This window comes from Tenrec ecaudatus, chromosome 14, assembly GCF_050624435.1.
Source record: "Tenrec ecaudatus isolate mTenEca1 chromosome 14, mTenEca1.hap1, whole genome shotgun sequence".
Lineage (NCBI taxonomy): Eukaryota > Metazoa > Chordata > Mammalia > Afrosoricida > Tenrecidae > Tenrec > Tenrec ecaudatus.
The window spans coordinates 15,069,801-15,089,966 of record NC_134543.1 but is presented as its reverse complement, the minus strand read 5'-3'; the positions used below and the strand labels follow the sequence as shown (position 1 = coordinate 15,089,966).

The 20,166-nt window shown below is 47.6% G+C and overlaps 1 protein-coding gene and 1 pseudogene across 4 annotated transcripts in view; one reads left to right on the top strand and one right to left on the bottom strand.

Moving 5' to 3' along the window:
- The window catches only part of SPATA7 (spermatogenesis associated 7), a 34,273-nt gene extending 23,216 nt beyond the window's left edge, over positions 1-11,057 (top strand). For 3 of the 4 annotated variants that reach the window (XM_075531059.1, XM_075531057.1, XM_075531058.1), the window contains 5 exons: positions 1,193-1,308; positions 4,852-4,905; positions 6,667-6,744; positions 8,086-8,143; positions 8,369-11,056. In XM_075531059.1, the coding sequence (XP_075387174.1) occupies positions 1,193-1,308; positions 4,852-4,905; positions 6,667-6,744; positions 8,086-8,143; positions 8,369-8,926 (864 nt within the window). In that variant the 3' untranslated portion in view covers positions 8,927-11,056. Of the gene's footprint in view, positions 1-1,192; positions 1,309-4,851; positions 4,906-6,666; positions 6,745-8,085; positions 8,144-8,368 lie in introns of all 4 variants that reach the window. The other variant, XM_075531060.1, reaches the window with a different exon arrangement.
- On the bottom strand, positions 908-1,032 carry LOC142427108 (small nucleolar RNA SNORA4; annotated as a pseudogene).
- Positions 11,058-20,166: the final 9,109 nt, after the last annotated feature.

Sequence of the window (20,166 nt, the reverse complement as noted above, 5' to 3'; positions counted from 1 at the left end):
TTTATTAGTGATCATTATAGTTCTCTGTTTCACATGTAGGTATTTTAAGTCATCTTGAGCTCATTTTTGTATATGGAATGAGGTGTGAGCCCTGCTTCTTTCTTCTGCAAGCAGAGTTCCAGGTTTGCCAGCATCGTTTGTGCAGAGGCTCTGTCTCCCCGACTTGGTGCATTTGAGCCCTTGGTTAAAAAGCAGTCGGCTGTAGCTGGGTGGATTTGCTTCTGGTTCCTGTCCTGCCCTGCCCTGCCCTGTCCGTTGGTCTGCTGTCTCATTATACAGCACTGTGCTGCTTTCCCTACTGGGACTGCGGAGCAGCCTGTGTAGACAGAGCAGTGAGAGGCCTCCCGCCCTGTTCTTCGTAACAGTGTGTTGCTTATCCTGCGTCTCTTCTTTTCCATGGAAAGCTGGGTATTGGTTTTGCCATCTGTGTGAACAGTGGTGCTGGGGTGTGGCTCAGGATGGCCTGCTCCTTCTAGATCACTGTGAGTGTCATCCTCACTGCCGTGGACCCATCTTTGAACACAGCACTCTTTCTAAACTCTGGGCAGAGTATGCAAATGAGCCCTGTGACGAAGAGATCAGGAATGGTAGGCTTGGTGGGTGCCCCACCCACATGGCGAGGATCCCCTGCAAGTTTCCGTTACTCTAGAAGTTTGTTAACATTGTAGCTCCTACTGCCGGTGCAACCCTGCTTCTGCACATGTGACATGCTGACATTTCACACAGGGGCTGTTTGAATTTCTGAATAATGAGTTTTCCTCAAATACACTTACCTTTTCTCAAATCTGCCTCCTTTTCTCTTTAGAGGCTTATTTGTGGTGATTTCTTAATGCCATTATAATGTTTTCTCACTAAAATACAAGAACTTGGTGGTTCACCTTACTTGAAACCAGCTTTTTTTTTTTTAAATGCAGGCCACAAAATAGTAGCGAACTATACTAAGTGGTTTAGGCCACTGTGGAGTGTGGTCTTCTTTATTCTCCCAAACAGCCCACACTGGGAAACCAGCTTTTTAAAAGTACTGATTGATGGGAAAATCATGCTAAAACATTTCTTTTACATAATTAAATTAGTCACTTGTCAACCCTGGACATCGCCATTCTTTCCTTGGCACCCGGCTGTGTCCGGTTTTATTTCTGCTCTCACCTGTCCTTCTGAAGTCAACTACAGATCTGTTCTTCTTGTACCCCAGGCACCTCATTGTATAACGGATGACACCAAAGGAAAACTAGCCCCTGTACCTTCCCAAGGGTGTGACTTAATGTGGGACGACATCAAAGATGGCGTTTTCCAGAATGCCTCACCCAGGTAACCCACCGAGGAGAAAGCATCTCCGCTGCTTTAGGCGAGCGCGCCCTCGAGGACAGACTGGCAGCGCAGGCAACGTGAGTACTGCCTTCATCACACGCTGCCGGGGGCGCTCAACAGCAGGAAGACTTCTCTCAGGAAATGCGCAAGAGATGGAGGCTCAATAACAGTTTAGCTGAATTACTGATGCTAATTCACTAATAAAGGCAAAGGGAACACTAACTTGCATTCTTCCCCTTAAAATGTCTTCAATAGTCTCACCTGTCCGTGTCAGGGGTTGATTTCGAGATGAAGGCACACGTGGCCCAGAGGAAGCACTTGGGCAGAGCAGTGAGCGGGCAGAGGAGTTGGGGGTCGTCGCGCAGGCGGGGCAGCTTCAGGTAGCTCTCCGGGAGGCCACTGTTCGTGCCCCATCCGGCTCCCCCAGCGAGCGAGCGGCTGGTGGTTTGGAAGGGCTGGCCTTGCAGTTGGCAGCCCACTGCCACCGCCCGGCCGCTGAATGTAAACAGTGACCCCGAAAATGGAAGGTTTTTCTCCAGATTAGCAATTTACCTCTAAAGTAACTAGAGTGTGTCATTTACCAGCTAGTCGGTTTAGGGGGTGTCACACTTTTTGTTTGTTTTCCCAATTTGCTGGTGCTCTGGCTCCCAGCTGCTCACTCCCGGGCAGTCGTGTTATCACTCGCTCTAGCACACTGCCATCCAGCAGGCTGCCACGGGGAAAGGAAGTAACTCGGCTTCCATGGCAGAGTGTAGAACATACCGTAACCCTGCTTTCAGCTGAGGAGTGCCTGTCCGGTGAACTAGTCTACTTGAGCACACCTAACTAAAAGGCTTCACCTTGGCTAATGGTCACACAGTTGACAGTGACAACATTGATCGTGATGACCACTTAAAAAGTCTATGTAAAGGAAGATCTGTGTCCAGCGTTACTTATAAAGGAGGCTTCGAGTCAGCGTGCAGTATGTCACCGACGAAGTACACAACCTTCCTCTAGGTCTTTATTGCTTCCTGCCCACCCACCCCACTCACGATCCCAGTTCTACCGTACAAATCCAGCTAGACCAGAGCGTGTACATGGTACAGATAAGACCTGGAAGCACAGGGAATCCAGGACAGATAAACCCCTCAAGACCAAGAATGAGAGTTAGCAATATCAGGAGGGAAGGGGGAGATGGGGGCAGAAATGGAGAACCGATCACAGTGATCTACATATAACCCCACCCCGGGGGACGGACAATAGAAAAGTGGGTGAAGGGAGACATAGGTCAGTGTAAGACATAAAAATATAATAATTTATAAATTATCAAGGGTTCAAGAGCTGATAACCAAGGGCTCAAGTAGAAAGAAAATGGTGTGAGAAAGATGATGGCAACAAATGTACAAATGTGCTTGACACAGGGATGCATGTATGGATTGTGGTAAGAGCTGTATGAGCCCCCAATACAATGATTTTTAAAATAAAACAATCTTCAAAAATCCATGGAAAAATTCTATTTTCTTTTTATGTCCTCTTTGCATGAACTTTTTGAAGCCCCCTCGTGTGTTAGGAAATCAAACCAGTTGCCGGCAAGTGGGCTCCAACTCAGGAGACCGCAGGCGTGTCTGAGGCGGCTGTGCTGCAGAGGGGTCCGTGGCTGTCACTGAGCCGCCACTTGAGGGGCCGCTGGCTAGATTTGAACCACCAGTCTCAGCACGTCACTGTGTGCACCACCACGCCACTCAGAGACCCCATTGCTATAGAAACAAGGTCAGCTTGTCCTTGTTTGTAGTCGGGTGGTGCCATTCTTGGAGGGAAACCCAGAACCCTCCAGCTAATTCCAACACTCTTTTTAAAAAATCATTTTATTGGGGGCTTGTCACAATCCATACATATACATCAATGTGTCAAGCACATTTGTACATTAGCATCATCTTTCTCAAAACATCTTCTTTCTACTTGAGCCCTTGGTATCAGCTCCTCGTTTTCCCCTCCCTCCCTCATAAACCCTTGATAATTTATAAATTACTATTTTGTCTTGTCTTACACTGTCCGACGTCTCCCTTCACCCACTTTTCTGTTGTCTGTCCCCCAGGGAGGGGGTTATATGTAGATCATTGTGATCAGTTCCCCCTTTCACCCCTCACTTTCCCCTTCCCCTCCTGGTATTGCTACTCTCATTATTGGTCCTGAGGGGTTTATCTGTCCTGGATTCCCTGTGTTTCCAGCTCTTATCTGTACAAGTGTATATCCTTTGGTCCAGCCAGATTTGTAAGGTAGAATTGGGATTATGTTAGTGTGGGGGAGAAAACATTAAAGAACTAGAGGAAAGTTATATGTTTCATTGTTGCTACACTGCACCCTGACTGGCTTGTCTCCTCCCTGAGGCCCTTCTGTAATGTCCAGTTCCCTACAGATGGGCTTTGGGTCCCCGGTCTGCACTCCCCCTCATTCACAATGATACAATTTTTTGTTCTGATGATGTCTGATACCTGATCCTATAGACATCTCGTGATCACACAGGCTGCTGTGCTTCTTCCATGTGGGCTTTGTTGCTTCTGAGCTAGATGGCTGCTTGTTTACCTTCAAGTGTTTAAGACCCTAGATGCTGTATCTTTTGATAGCCGGGCTCCATCAGCTTTCCTCACCACATTTACTTATTCACCCGCTTTGTCTTCAGCGATTGTGTCGGGAAGGTGAGCATCATGAAATACCAGTTTAATAAAACAAAATGTTCTTGCATTGAGGGAGTACTTGAGTGGAGGCCCACTGTCCATCTGCTACCTTAATACTAAACCTATACATATATGCACATAGCTCTATTTCTCCATTGTAATATATAAACATTTACATATGTACATGCCTTTATTTAGACCTCTATAAGTGCCCTTTGCCTCCTGGTTCTTTCCTCTATTTCCTTTTACTTTCCTCTTGTCCCACTATCATGCTCAGCCTTCATTTGGGTTTCAGTAATTCTTCTTTATATCGCCCTTGATCAAGCCCTAGCAGGACTCTACACTCTCCTCGCCACTGATTTTAGATCACTGGTTGTTCCCTTGTCCCTGGGTTTGCTAACACCCACTTCCTTTCTCCTGCCTTCCCCTCTCCCAGGTGCCCCCAGAACTGTCAGTAAGACTTGAAATCCTGACATGAGCACACAGCCTCTGCTTATCCCACAGAGTGGCTGGTCGATTTAAAATGACGACTCTATAGCCCATTGCCTGATCTGCAGTGCCACCAGGGATCCTTAGAGAAGTGCATGGTCTACGTGTAAAAGGGGCTTTGAATTTATCACTAGTACACTACTGTTAAAAAATGCTACTACCTTTGCTGTTTATTAGCATGAAACCTGGATGAGTTACTTGGCCTCTCTGACCACAGCACACTCTGGGTACCCCGGGGAAGTCCTAACCCGCCCATCATGCCTGCCGGGTGGCTCTGAGGGTTGAAGCAGATCGGGAACGTGAACGTGCTCAGCACCAGTTCTGAAACCGTGTTGTGCACTAGTGAACACGAGTGTGTGCCAACATTGTTTCACTGAGATGTTTTCACTTCTCTTTCCAGGACAATAACTAAGTATTCTGTACAGCCTTGTTCCGGGAGAAACATTCACTCTGAGTAAGATCATTTTTACCTCTTTATTTTGCTGAGTGGAAGTCAAGAGTGTAAGATCATGCACACCATGCATCAAATAAGTCTGCTGGGACACCAGCCGTGCTTCCCAGCACCAGCTTTAGGACGGCAGTGCCCGAGAATGGGTCGGGAACCTGATTTCTGCTGGCTATTGATAACATCCCTCTGGGACATACTGCGAAACGTTTAATAAACTCACCCCTAATGTGATAGCTAGAACTACTTCTCGCTGATGAGGCCTGTGGTGTTAGCTGGTATTGATGATGTCCCAAGCCTCATAGGGCCAGCAGGCCAGGTCTTCCCCACCCCTAAAACCATGCTACATTTGAGAAAATAATGACAACTTTGTGACATAATAACCATCATGTCATTTTTATAGCCAGTAGAAATTCGTCCATATGTTAATCATACCTGCTATCTCCCTGCCCCCCAACTGGGACCCCTGAGTGTCACAACGAATTGAGTGCTTGGCTGCTAACCAAATGTTTGATGCCTTGAACCCAGAGGGGCCTTGGAAGAAAGGGCTAGTGCAAAGCTTCTAAAGGGACCCGGCCTTGAGAGCCGCTGGGGAGCTGTTGTACTCTGCAGGTGGGGGTGGAGGTTAATCGTGTTTGATTTTTACAAGTAAAAAAGCTGAAAATAATAAAGAAGAGCTTTTGAGAAATAGACTTCTGCTGGGTCAGAATACTCTGCTTAGAGGTGCCTAACCTCGCACAATCTCTGCACCTGTTAGACTTGTAGTTTTGTGTTGTTTTGTAATCATTTTATTGGGGGCTCGTACAACTCTTATCACAATCCATACATATATCCATTGTGTCAAGCACATTTGTTCATTTGTTGCCCTCATCATTCTCAAAACTAGACTTCTAGTTTCAGCTCAGCTGGGTTCTCCCGCTCCCCCCACCCCGGCCCCGAGAAAATCATCTATTTTGTAGAACTTCACTAATTCTCAAATTTTCTGCTGAAGTACTGGATCCTCCTTTTTATCTGACATTGTAATCTTCTACCATCTTCGAACGGCAGCTCTGGGGGCTCTATCAGGTAGATGTTAGACTGCTAACCACAGGCTTGATGGTTCAAGTCCCCCAACCATTCCACAGCGGGGGCTGGCTGTTCCCAGGAAAAGTTACGGCCTGGGAAGCCCCATCTAGGGTTGCTATTGACTCGGTGGCCATGCATTTCTGTAAAAATGCTTTATCTCCTTCAGAAATTGAGGAGTTGAACTCACCATTTGAGAAAAAAATTAATGTTTTCCCTCAATAAATTCCCCAACCTTAAAACAAAGATGCTCTCTTGAGAGCAGAGCAGATCTCACAGTTGAACTTGAAGGCGCCCCTCCTTGCTCCTGTAAGAGCCTTGCCCCAGCATCTGCTTGCTTTGTGGGCCTGAGGCATTGTAAACCCTCGGTGAGAACAGTCACCCTTAAAGGATCACAGATCACGTGGGATTGTTCCTTGACCTTGGTTATTCATTTGGTATGCTGATTATTTTTATTGCTGTTAATGCTGCCCAGGCCTGTAATTGTCGTACTCCATGTACTAGGAGCTATTTGCTCATTTTCAGAAATAGTGCTCCGTGCATAATCCGAGAGGGTAGACGTGTTCATGTCAGAACATCCCGTTGAATAGGAGGAGGAGGGAGAGTGAGGGTCATTGGTAAGAGTAAAGAGCGGTCTCAAGTTAGGTGCTTGTTCATTGTCACCTTCTGTAAGTAACGGCTCTCTGGCCGCTCGCCTTGTCTTCGCAGTGAAGAAGAACTGCTGTACCTGAGCTTCATTGAGGACATAACGGATGAAGTCTTGAAACTTGGGTTATTCTCCAACAGGTTAGACCTTCAACATTGCAGTCGGGGGTGCAGGGTCTTTAAAGTACCCTCAACATGGTGCCAATTTTAACTGATTCCCACAGAGGAGGAATAAAAAAATCGTACTGCTTTTTAAGGGGATCAGATGCTTGTAATCCATAGCGAAGTGTCCAGAATGTTTACTTCCTGTACTAAGGCAAGTTCACAGTTTGGAAGAGTTCTAAAAAATGATGAGATTTTATTCATCTTAAATATTGTTAGGTCCCTTGGTTACACCAGACTAGAAGCCCTTCCCCTGTCGCTTGCAGAAGAGCTAGGTGTGCACTCCGGAAACGGATGGGGATTTGCAGAGCTCAGCCAGCGGCGCGCGCCTCGCCCTCACTGGGCACCAGGCTTCATGCGGACGGCAAACGTGCATCGCTGTGGCCGTGCATGATGTGCTCTCCCTGCACTGGTCCGCAGCAGGCAGACCTTGCTGATGAAGTCTCCCCCTACACGGAGCCCCTCGTTTGTTTTTTAAAGAAAAGCAAACAGCATTATTTGGATAAAAAGAAATCAAAAAGACCTAACTTTTTGGCAATTGTTCTATTTATTTCTTCAGCTTTCGAGATCTGGTTTGGAATGTTTGCCTTTTAAAAGTTGGTTTAAAACCTTTCCATTTGTTCTCAGTGTTGTAGAGCTTTCGTGGCACTGGGGCGGGGGCTGGGTTTCCTGTGTGTCAACATTTCATGGTGAATTGTGCGAAGCCTTACTGGGCAGACGGTCGTCTTCCTTCCCACAATTCCTGCCCCTTTTATTTCATCTCATTCATTACAACCCTCTTAAAGCCACCTCACCTCGCTGCAGCATGCATTTAGCGAAAGGAAAAACCAATAGCTGAACGTTGAATACTCAAGGATTGGCTGGATGAACTGCAGTGAGAGCCATTGATATATTGAAAATGATGTCGTAAAAATGATCTGGCTGATATAGTAAGATAAAATATATTGTTGATAACAACAAAATGGATTACCTATATTGTTTGACTCCAGTGTTGATAAAGTAATATATATGCATAGGAAATGCCTATGAGTGAATGAATATTCCAAAATATTAGCAGTTTTAAGAGAGATTTTGGGTGTTGTACTTCATTTAATCTTATAACCTCCTTATGAACCTCGAGGCAATGGTGTAACAGAAGACAAAAGAGCCCCCAGTTCAGAGAATCTGACAGGACAGGATAGGCCACATCCTATCTGGGAGAGGAAGACTGAATCCAAGCACCATCTCCCATTCTTTAGCAGTCTCACGTTACCGCGCGCGTTTGTATTGAGTGGGACTGCCTTATCTTGAGACCCTGACGTTTCTATTTCTCACTTGTAGGTTCTTAGAACGACTGTTTGAGAGACATATTAAAGAAAACAAGCATCATTTGGAAGAGGTTTGTCTTTTCCTTAGAAAATTTCTAATGTAGAAATAATTGTGAGGTTTGTTTTTTTTTCCCCACCCTCAAAGAATGCACTAAAAGCAGGGATTCCCAGCTCTGCTCCCTCACCCCTTATTTCCAGGAGGGTGAGGAGAAGGGAGAGTATTAATTAGCAGTACTACAGACAAAAGTAATTCAATTTCACCAGCTTACTTGAAGCCATTGTTTTCTTGATCCTAGGGGAAAATGCGCCACCTGCTGCATGTCCTGAAGGCGAACTTGGGATTCTTGACTGACCAGACCTCAGTGAAACAAGATGATGCCGAGATGCTGACTGTCACTGATTTTGAAAAGACTGAGATTTCAGAACAAATGGAATTTAAAAGAACACATGAAATAACAGTTCAGCAGGAGCGTCAAGAATACCAAAAGCTTTTGAACATCTTCTCTGTTCAGAAGAATGAGAAAGAGCTACTCTCTCCCACAAATGATTTCTACCTGCCCACCTCGAACGCAAAGAAGTATTCAGAAGAAGTTATAATTCACCAGGTGAATGATGAAACAAAGCACAAACCTTCAAACTGGGAAAAATACCCCGTTTCAGAATTCATATACCAGGAGACCTCCGTGAATGTCATTGACGGTGACAGTGACACGGAGTACATTGAGACTTCGAATGAATTCCCTTGTCTGCGGCCACTGCACTCCCGGGCTGGTCAGCGCCCCAGGGTCACAGGTGACAGTAGCGACTTAGAAGGACCAACTCTTAAAATCATCGAGATGGGCATTAGAGACTGACTCTCCTTTGAAGGTCTGATCTTCATTAATAAATATCCCAAATGGCCAGGAACTCAATGTCCTTTCCACCCTCTTTTGTTGGCAGACTAACACGTCTGTGTTGCTTTCCTGTGCCGCCCAAGTCGCCACCGTGGTGACATGAAACGATGCTGGGTCACTCTCCAAGGGTTCCTGGTGGTGCCGTGGGTTAAGCTTTGGGCTGCTAGCACAAGTGGAGTGGCTCAGACTCACCCCAAAGTAGAAAGACAGGCCCTCTGGTCTTGTAAAGAGTTATCGTCTCAGAAACCCACAGGGGCAGCTCTGCCCTATCCGAGAGGGTCCCGATCGGTCAGAACCGGCTCGACCACAGTGGATGGTAGGTTGAGTTTCTACTTGCGGACAAGATAAGGTTCCTCATCGCTTGTGTTTTATAATGCATCTCTCTTGCCATCTTGTCCAAGCATCCTAACTGCATGGTCCCTGAACAGAGGCCCTCTGCTTCCACGCTGTCTGCTCACACCACCAGCACCACTCCCCCTCGGCCCCCGACCCTCTGTTTGCAGCCCAGGCTACAGGTGACACCCCCTGGTACATTGTGAGTGATTGCCCCTCATCCTGCCCCACTCTTCCCTGGGACCTGGGGTCTTTCCTAGCCTCAATACGAATCATCATGGATCTGTCTGACTTGTCTCTTCTCTGGACTTCTTTCTCTTTGGGACACCCCCTCATCCCCCACCACCACCCCACCACCCCCTGCCTGGTGCAGAGTAGCTGCTGGAACAAGTGCACCTGCTGTGAGAGGAGACCAAGCCTGAGGGGAGGCTTAGCTACAGAGCAGGTGTGAGGGGGGGCACTGGACTGAGGTTTCTGAACGTTCCAAGGCTGCTGCGTGGAGGGCAGATAGTCTAGTTGCTAAAATGTATGAAAATGGCCTCATTGGCACACATTTTAAATGGTGTACAAAGAAAGGGCTTGCAGGAAAAAAATGGAATGAACCTTTTGAAGGCCCTCTCATAAAACAAGTTAAAACCTTCCCCCAAAAAAACCTCTCAAAAAAACACATCTCGCCCGCTCTCAAAAGCCCTGGTGGCGTGGTGGCTGTGCGGTGTTGGGCTACTGAGGCAAGGTCAGCAGGTGGAAACCACCAATGGCTCTTTGGGCGAAAGATGGGGCCTTCCACTCCCATGAAGAGGGACGCTCACGGGCAGTGCTACCCTGTCCCATAGTCTTGCTCTGTGTCAGAATCGACTCCCGGCAGCGAGTTTGGTTCAGTTCTGTGTGAAAGGAATGCGGCCAAAAAGAGAAGGTGAGAGCAGCTTACTCCTCCCCAGCACAGCCTTCTCTGAGGCCCGCGGGGGCTGCAGATGCAGCTTACTCCTCCCCAGCACAGCCTTCTCTGAGGCCCTCGGGGGCTGCAGACACAGCCTTGCTGCCAGGCAGAAAGTGGGTGCTGGCAGATGCAGGGGAGGCTCAAGCTTAACACCTTATCATTTGATCTCCCTTTTGGCCCATTTGAAATTTGTTCTAGTTTTCAATAATTTCTGCTTTATGATTGAGGTTTTTCTCTATTTTGTTATGTTTGTTAGTTTTGTGGGGTTTTTAAAATGTTTTTCTGTCTATAAATCCCAGGATAGGTCAATCTGTACAGAAAGTGAATTAGCCGAGTCTTGGGGAAGTTTGGGAAGATGGGGAGCCGATAAGTACAAGAAAAAAGAAAATGTTACACACACACACATATATGTCTATATGGTCTACTTGAGTGACATTCTATTGGGGAATAATATTAACAGTTCTCATGGGGCATGTTAATAAACTTTGGCACATATAACACTACGAATCATTAAAGAATAATGTTGAAACTGAAGCACCCCATGACATAGTTGGATTTGGAGGACAATATGCTAAATGAAACTAGTTAGTCAAACACAAAATGACAACTGTTGTATGAGAACACGGTTATTTTAAAGTTTCAAGATAAAGGTGCATCCCAAAAGACTGATGGTTACCAGGAATGGATGGGGAAAGGACATCATTGCCTAGAGCCGCGCTTCCCAAAGTGGCCAATACTACCCCCAGGTGGTGGTGAAGGGGGCGCACTGGAACAATTCGGGGAGGCTGCATAGCCGAACCCCGATTTTTCTGTCCTGGATTCTGAGCTATAGTTCAAACGTTTTTAATTGCCACTGGGGGTGGGGGGGGGGGCACAATTTTTTTGTGTGTGAAAAGGGAGTAGCAGGCTAAATAAATTTGGAAACCTCTGGGGTAAGGAGGAGATGGGTGTTAACTTGGGTAAAGGGGAAGGCAATCTCTCCTAGAGGGAGACAGGCCAAACAATAAGGTAAAAAATAATGGGAGAGCTCCTCCGCCCCCAGAAATAAAAGTGTTTGTTTTTAAAAGCAGCCAGGTGTAACCAGTGACGGTTTACCCTAAATAAGCCAATCTATCTGTTTAACTCCAAGGCCAGGCACAAGAAACAAGGCCAACTCTGTTGCCTCCAGATCCCTGTCTTGAATCACCAGTCACAATGTGAAGCAAGAACACCTGGCAGTCATGAGTAAACAACTCCCATACTCACCTACGTCTTACAAGAGCATTAAAACAGGTGGGCTAAACCTTCAAGTTTCTCTGGAGAAGAGAAGTCACACTGGTTTTCTATAGCTGTAAGACCAAGTCACCACACATACTGGTGGAAGACAGCACCCCCTTATTCCTTGCAGTTCCAGAGGTCACGGGGTCTAACTCTAAAATCAAGGTGTTGCCAGGACTGTCCTCCTGGAGATCTAGGGCAGGACCTGTCTCCTTCCCTTTCCCAGCTTCCAGAAACCATCTGTCTGCCTGCACTCGGGGCCCCTTCATTTTTTTTTTAAATTTTACTAAATCATTTTATTGGGAACTCTTACAGCTCGTATAACAATCCACATGTCAATTGTATCAAGCATATTTGCACATATGTTGCCATCATCATTCTCAAAATATTTTTTTTTCTGTTTGGGCCCTTGGTATCAGCTCCTCTTTTATCCCTCCCTCTCCCACTCTCCCACCCTCATGAACCCCTGATAAATTATAAATTATTTTCATCTTACACTGCCTTCTGTCTTCCTTTGCCCATGTTACTGTTGCTCATCCCCCTGGGGAGGGGGATGGGGAGGATTACACATTGATCATTGTAGACGGATCCCCATTTCTCCCTTCTCCCCCCCCCCACTTTCCCCCCAACCTCATGGTTTCACTACTCCCATTACTGTTCCCGAGGGGTTATGGTCCTGGATTCGGTGTGTTGAGATCTCTTATCTGTATACCAGTGTACATGCTCCGGTCTAGCCAGAATTGTAAGGTTGAACTGGGGTCATGATAGTAGGAGGGAGGAAGCATTTAGGAACTAGAGGAATGTTTGTGTTCTGTCAGTGCTAGGCTGCACCCTGGCTGGCTCGTCCCTTCCTTGTGACCCTTCTGTGAGGGGATGTCCAATTATCTCCAGGTGGGCTTTGGGTCTCCACTCCCACCCCCTCATTTGCATTGATAAACAGTAAAACCCGACCTCGACACTAATCCATTCTGGAAGGAGCATCGAGATACGATGCAGTCGAGTTCCAAATCAATTTTCTCAAATGATCTTGACACGATGGATGGATGTGTGGAGGGTGATAAGAATTGTACGAGCCCCCCAATAAAATGATTTTTTTTCCTTTTTATTTTATTTTATTTTTTTTTAATTTTAACAATTTACTGGGGCTCATACAATTCTTTTCACAGTTCATGCATATACATACATCAATTGTATAAAGCACATCTGTACAGTCTTTGCCCTAATCATTTTTTTCTCTTTTCTTCTTTTACATTTTATTAGGGACTCATACAACTCTTACCACAATCCATACATATACATACATCAATTGTATAAAGCACATCCATACATTCCCTGCCCCAATCATTCTCAAGGCATTTGCTCTCCACTTAAGCCCCTTGCATCAGGTCCTCTTTTTTTTTTCCCCCCCTCCCTCCCCATTCCCCCCTCCCTCAGATTAACACATTCCCAACCACCAAGTTTTTAACCCTTGTCTTGCCTTTTTATATAAAACATTACACAGAAATTTCAAAGTAAATAAGTTCAGCATTAAGTAATATAATTTAAATAAACACGACATTAAAGTTTTTAACAACTACAATATGGCCCGTACCTTGAGATGGATGAGGATCTGGATCTGTGAACACGGACGTGGAGAGAGAGAGTGTATGTGTGTCGTTTGGAAGGAGTAGCTGGTCACTGCTTTTCAAGAGTGTTTTCCCTTTGCCTTTTTTCACTAGGACGTGGCTGGCTTTCTCGAGAAACAAATCTGTCGAACGTGGTCAGCTGTTGGCGTTTCCTTAACTGTTTTCTAAAAGGGTTTACTAAATTATCATCAATAACACACTTAGCCAGTTCCTTAGCATGATGATTCTTTTTTTAAAAAAAAAACGTTTTCTTAGGACCCATGTTTTTTTGTTTGTTTTTTTTTTACCTAAACACAGTACAAAAAGCCACAAAAGCTAAGAAAATTATAGCAAAATGCTTGGAACACAGCCGCAAAAGGTTTAAACAACGCGCACTAGTTTAAACCAACTAGCGCCCAGTGACTAAAACACGAACTGCTTTTGTTTGTGAACATCACGTTTGCAGGGTCGGATTCTGACACTTTGTTCCAGCTCTGGTGCAAAGTTTACTTGATGTTTTGAGTCGAAATCACCGATGTGTGGAGTCCTGATGTGGTCAAGCACCAGGGTTTAACTATGCTGGTTTGGGGCCTTCCGGTCCCTGTTCCCTGCTCCCCTCAACACCTCATGCACACACAGGCTGGGTGCTTCTTCCTTGTGAGCTTTGTTGATTCCCTGCTAGATGGCTGCTTGTTTACCTTCAAGCCTTTAAGACCCCACATGCTCCATCTTTTAATAGCCAGGCACCATCAGCTTTCTTCACCACATTGCTTCCACACCTGTTTTGACTTCAGCGATTGTGTCAGGAAGGTGAGCATCACATGTTGCCAGGTTATTAGAACAAAGTGTTCTTGCATTGAGGGAGTACTTGAGTAGAAGCCCAATGTCCATCTGCTACCTTAATATTTATCATTTAAATATATGTACAGAGTTATACCCCTATTGTTACATATTAGTGTATTTACATATGTGCATGCCTATATTTATATCTCTATAAATATCTTTTGCCTAACTTTTTTCTCTATTTCTTTTTACTTTCCTCTTGTACCACTATCAAGTTCAACCTTCATTTGACTCTCAGTACTTTCTCTTGGCTACAATGCACTTGATCCAACCCCATCAGGCATTCTTTGCCATCAATTTTAGATCTCTTGTTCCCTTGTCCTGGGGGTTGTTGTTCCCCCCTCCCTTTGTACCCCCTCCTCCTCTCCCATGTTGCCCCAGAGCCATTAGCCCCGTTGTTTTCTCCTCGGGATCAGTTACCGTGCCTATCCTATATGGACAGACATGGGGGGGGGGGGTGGAGAAAAAACAACCCTATATATAGTTCCCGATCTGTCTGCTGACCCTTCGGGGTGTTTTCTGACTGGATCTGGTGAAGTGCCACGCCCTGAGGTCTATTTTTGGGATTCCTCAAGTACTTCATTCTTTTTCTCCCTTTGCTGTTCTGCTGCGCTCTCTTCCTGTTTTGCTCCAGTGTGGGCATGAGTCAGACAGGGCACAATTCCCACTCTGTGTCTCTAGTCCTGTCCCCTGTAGCCCTGTGGGTCAGTGAGGGGGCGTTGTGTCTCGTGATAGGGAAAGACGAGTATCCCACTGAAAAGGGAGACTAGGCAAGAATGCCCCTTGTCCCCCCTTCTATTGAACACCACACTGGAGGTCCTAGCTAACAACTAAGGCAAAGGAAAGACATCAATGGTATTCGTCTGGGGAAAGAAGAGGTGAATTATCATTAGTCACAGATGATGTGATTTTATATATGGAAAACTCAAAAGCTCCACAAAGGGGTTCTGGAAGTGATGGAGGAATGTGGCAGAGTGGCAGGATACAAGAGTAATGGGCCCCTTCATCTTCCAGGCCTGCTGTACAGCATTGTCAACTCTCCCTCACCTGCTTCCCTCCTGGCGTCTCCTCCATGTCTGCCTCCCTCCCGCCGTCTGAGGAGGAGCCCCTGCTCACACTGGGCCACCGGATAAAGAGGACCATTGCCTCTCAAGACCCTTCATCACATCTCCAAAGGCCCACTGCCAACTCAGAGGATTAGGATGGGGACAAGGCTGAAGTGGCGGTGGAAGCACTCATTATTCTACAAACCATAATTGTATAAACTTTAAAAAATCCTCCCATTTCTGAGTTAATTCCAACTCACAGCAACCCTACAGGGCAGAGTAGAACTGCCCCAGGGTCTCCCGGGCTGTAATCTTTATAGAAGCCAACTGTCACATCTTCCCCCTATGGACTGGCTAGTGGATTCAAACCATCAACCTTTTGCTCAGCAGCCATGCTCTTTAACTACTGTGCCATCTGGGGTCCGTATTAATTTTAGTTGGACTATCTAATGAGAATGTTACTGAATCCTAACCCGAGATCTATAGTCAACATCAAAGACAAGACAGCTGCTCTGGTCAATGCTACCAAACAAGTAAAGAAAAATTCATACCAACTATTCCAAAAGTGTTTTTAGATCATGGAAAAGGGACTATTCCCACTCGATTCTGAGGCGGCCTGTGTTACCCAGACACCAAAACTAGACTGATGCCTCCTTTGAATACAGATGCAATCCGCACTGAAATACTAGTAAGCCAAATCTTAATGGGCTCTATATCATGAAGACCCCTTCTATTTAAAAGGCAAACACTACATTGTCTTCTTCTCAGTTGCTGCAGAAAAAAAAGCATTTGACAAAATCCAACAGCCCTTCAGGATTAAAACATTGAGAAAAATAGGAACAGTAGTTCCTTCCTCTACCTGATATTCCATCTGAGCTTCGAGGGAAAACCCACAACTAACATCATGCTATCATATTATGGTGCTGGAAAAAAAATATTGAAAGTGCCATGGCCTACCAAAAGGACAAACAGATCTTTCCAGAAGAAATACAGAGAGGATGCTCCTTAAAGTATGTGATGTCTCATACTTTGGACATGTTGTCAGGAGAGAGGGGCAGCGAAAAAGAGGAAGCCTTTCAACAAGACGGGTTGACACCATGGCCACGTGGATGATTTCTAGCGTAAGAGCAACTGTGAGGACGGCACAGGCCCGGCAGTGTCTTGCTCTGTTGGACGCCGGGTTGCTCTGAATGGGAACTGGCTCCATGGCACCCGGCAGCAGCACAGTCAACGGTGAAGGCTGAGTTCACTCCGGCCAGTGTTCACTCTGTCCAATCCTAGGCAATCTGACTTCTGCCACGACCAGTTCCAGCCAGGGCAAGGAGGCAACAAAGGTAGTTTCTATTTTGTGAGCATAGACACCTGCAGCCTGGAGAGTGCAGAGAGGAGGACCAAGGTTGAGTCCCAGGGCCCTGCTGGCGTGTGATCGTGACTTCATTCTTGAACGACCGGCATCAGTATGCAGGTGAAGCAGCAGACACCACAGAGTCGTGGTGATGGGACACATGGACATGCACGTCTTCAATCAAATACTAGCTCAGACAGCTTGGTAAGACTCTATCTGTCTTGGATAGTTCATTTCTACAATGCTGCCTGAGTGTTACAAGGAAAGCCATGCATTCTCATTTAGAAACTGAGCGAGCACCACCACCACGGTTCAAAGCAACCCTCGCCCAGCTTTCACCTGCATAGGAAGCCACTGAAAATGCCGTGGTCAGGGCTAACACGCCCCAGTCCACAAGGGACACCTTTGATTCTTTGTCCTACACCTGTGCACCACGGGAGGGCGCGCGCACTCATGGCCTCCCTGCCTTGCAGGGCCTTCTGAGAGCCAATAAGCGATTCTGGTCATTGAGTCATTCGCTAATTAACAAAACCATTTTTTAAAACGTCTGTTGATGAAGAACTCCGTCAGAATGCTCCTGGGAAAGTGGATGGGGCGACTTTGTCCCATGTACTTTGCACGTGGTATCAAGAGTAACCAGTCCCTGAGAAGGACCTCATGCTTCGTGCAGTGGAGCATCAGGAATGGGCTCTGACAAACCACGGGCGTTTTGTGCTGTGGCCCCCAGAACCCGCTCTCGACGCCCAGCATGGACTCCGCTGCTGCAGCCTGGGAACAGGTCGTTTACCTGCAGTAGGTGAGGATTCCTCCAGCCCGCCCACTCTGGGACACAGCAGGGCTGTGGCTTTCTGCGACTGGAACTGGATACAGGAATGGAACGCCTCATCTTCCCCAGGAGCAGCCAGGTACCATACCCCCTCGCACTGCCTTCCCTCCCAGCCCCTCCCATTTCTTGCAAGTGGCCGTCCGAGGGGAGACATGCAAGTGGATGGAACCTTCTGGCCATTCTCCTGCTCACTTCCTCATACCCAGCCTGTCCCTCATCCCACACGCTCCACGCCAGCGTCTCTGACATCCTACTGTGTTCTCTTGGTGGCCTTTTCCCTGGGAACACCGGCCAACCGGACTACACACACACCCACCACCACCCACCACCCACCACCCCCGGAAGAATTCCTTCATAGGCCTCATTCCGGGGGGGGGGGGCAGGAGGGGGCATGGGGAGCAGTGCTGCCATGCTTTCTTGCACAGACTCTGGAGAGTTGGTTCAGTCCAAGGGGGCTCCCCCCAAATCTTATGGAAACGTGAGGTCTCTCGGTTCTTGGCTTCGAGGGAGGAAGAATTCACCCAGAGCCTGGTTGGTAACCCAAGTGGGTTTTTATGAAGGACGGGCCAAGGTTCGGGGTTTACACTGTAAACTTTACAGCCTCAAGGAGTGCACACTCTCAGGGAAGCGTGCCAAGCCGCGCTGGGGTTCACAGCTGGACACAGGCCACCTCGTGCCACTGCGCCCACAAGGGGACCCTAAGAGGGGGCCCCATCCCACCTGCACTGACCAGGAGCGGGGGCCAGAAGCGAGTATCTGAGAAGAGAGGCTGGGACTCTGGGGTCCGCGCCTGTACGTCTCCTACCTCCACCTGCCTCTGGCCAGGGAGCAGGGTGAGAGCCGGCCTTCCCGCTGACTGCCAGGGCATTTCAAACTCTGGCTGGGAGGTGTGTGTAAAGGCATTGGTTGACTCCATTGGCTGAATTAAGCCCACCTGGGCGGGGAGCCTGGCCTTCCTTTGGGCCACCCAGGTGTACCGCCTACCTGGTTTGGAGCCTGAATTGGAGCATGCCCAGTTCAGATGGGTCTTCATGGGCGCCCCATCCTCACCTGACTCCCTCCCAGCCGCCTCTCTAGCCGCCCTCCAGCTGTGCAGAGGCCTAGAAGGACAAAGCCCTGTCTCGCCACAGAAATAGTCAATCAAAGGATAATGGGATTTTCCCACAGGCTTTTTATGGTTTGGTTTAGTGAGGCAGTTTCCCCATCCTTGCTTCCAAGGCACAATTCACCTGTACTTAAAAACAACAACAAATCCCTTCTTATTGTGACTTAGGTAAAGGTCCACAGAGCTGAGCATCAGTTTCCGTTCAACAATGTGCATGCATTTTGTTTCAGCGCATCCATTTCCTCCCGAGATGCGCCTTCCTCCCTCCCTCCCTGGGTTTCCTTTCTCCATCCTTCCTGCTTTCCTCGACCCTACCCCTGGGTAAACTCGGCCTTTGTGTCTCAGATGCCTGGGTGCACTCAGTTTCAGACTTCCACGGCTTTGTTGGTGCTTGTTTCCCTGTCTGACACTTTGGGTCTCTGAGGTTCAAATAAGCCTTGGGGAACAAGCCAAGAAGTTGAAAGCCCATTTAGAGTATTGTTTGCATGGGGTGCTATTGTTCTATCCCCCAAACTCAACTTGCAGCTAGGCCTGTAAGAATATATGTGAATTTCCTGCACATAGACAGCCCCAGCACACAAACTCCATCCGTTCCGTGTCTTTTCAGTCAGGACAGGTGCCTATGGTTCTTCCTCCGCCCTTAGTGCAAACCAAGGTTCCAAAGCCGTTTCCATGACTTCAAAGCTGCCCCTGCAGTGAGTGAGGATCTTGGTGGGTGGAGACTGTGGTGAGAAGGGCGGGTTCAGTCGTCTCTGAAGGAGGGCAAATGTGCAAACCGCGGAAAGACAAGGAGAGTGGCCCGAGCATAACCCAGGGCATGTGGGCCTAAAACGAGGCCCTTTTAACCACCCAAAGACCTCGTTCTCTCAACCCCCCCCTGCCCTCCGGCCACCCTCCACACATGCAGGTGAGCGACTGGACACGCTCCTCTCTTGGCAGGGCACAGGTAACAGCCCAGCTGGGAGGTAAATGGAGCCTTAGCCAGAGGAGTATGAAAAGCTCAAGGTCAGCATGTAAAAATACAAAATAGCTTTAAACAAGAAAGGGATATTTTTAGTTTTCCACGTGAAATCTCGTTGGTGAGAAAGTCTCCATTTAAATGTGTTTTGGAGCTGGTGGGGTGGGGGAGAAATGAAGCCAGGGCCAAAGACCCCCCCTTCCCTCCCTCTGGGGTGCAGGCTCAGGCAGAATGGAAGCCCCCAAACGGGAGCGGGAAAGCAAGGAGCGGGACAGGCTGAGCTAGTGGGGGTGTGACTAGTAGTTTAAACGAATATAATATTGTAAACACCTCCACCTAATGTGCGATGTTTTAAATTGTAAGAAAGCAAAAATACCCTTGTTTCATGTGTTCACACAATCATCAGGGTAATTTGCACATGTGCACACACAAACTCAATGCCGGTGACTTCAAGTGACCCTGTGGGACAGGGTAGGACTGTCCCCTATGAGTTTCCAAGGCTCTTTCTGGGTGCAGAAAGCCCCGTCTTTCTCCAGAGGTGGCTGTGAACCGCTGACCACCTCGCATAAACCCCCCGCCACCCTCTGAACAGACGGTTCTCTTCTGAAGAGCAGCGCTTCCGAGAAAGCGGTCCCGCCGGGTGCACAGTGCCCCCCACTGTCCTCTTGCTGTGCCGGGCTCTTTCTGGAAGCTTGTAAGAACGCACGGGTCCAGCATCTTTTCATCCTGTCCAGGGGCTGTGAGAGGCCTAAGTGCCAAGGCTTTCTGAACCCCTGACAGCCTGTGTTCCGGAAGAAAATCATACCAATTGCAATTAACAGTCCAAGCGAGATTCCAGCATTTTCTCTGTTCAAAAGCTCCCACTAGTCAGGGAAACAAGGATGCCGGAGAGGCCAGAGGAAGCGGTGGAAAGCATGTCATCTCCCTTGTGTGAACACGTACCTGGA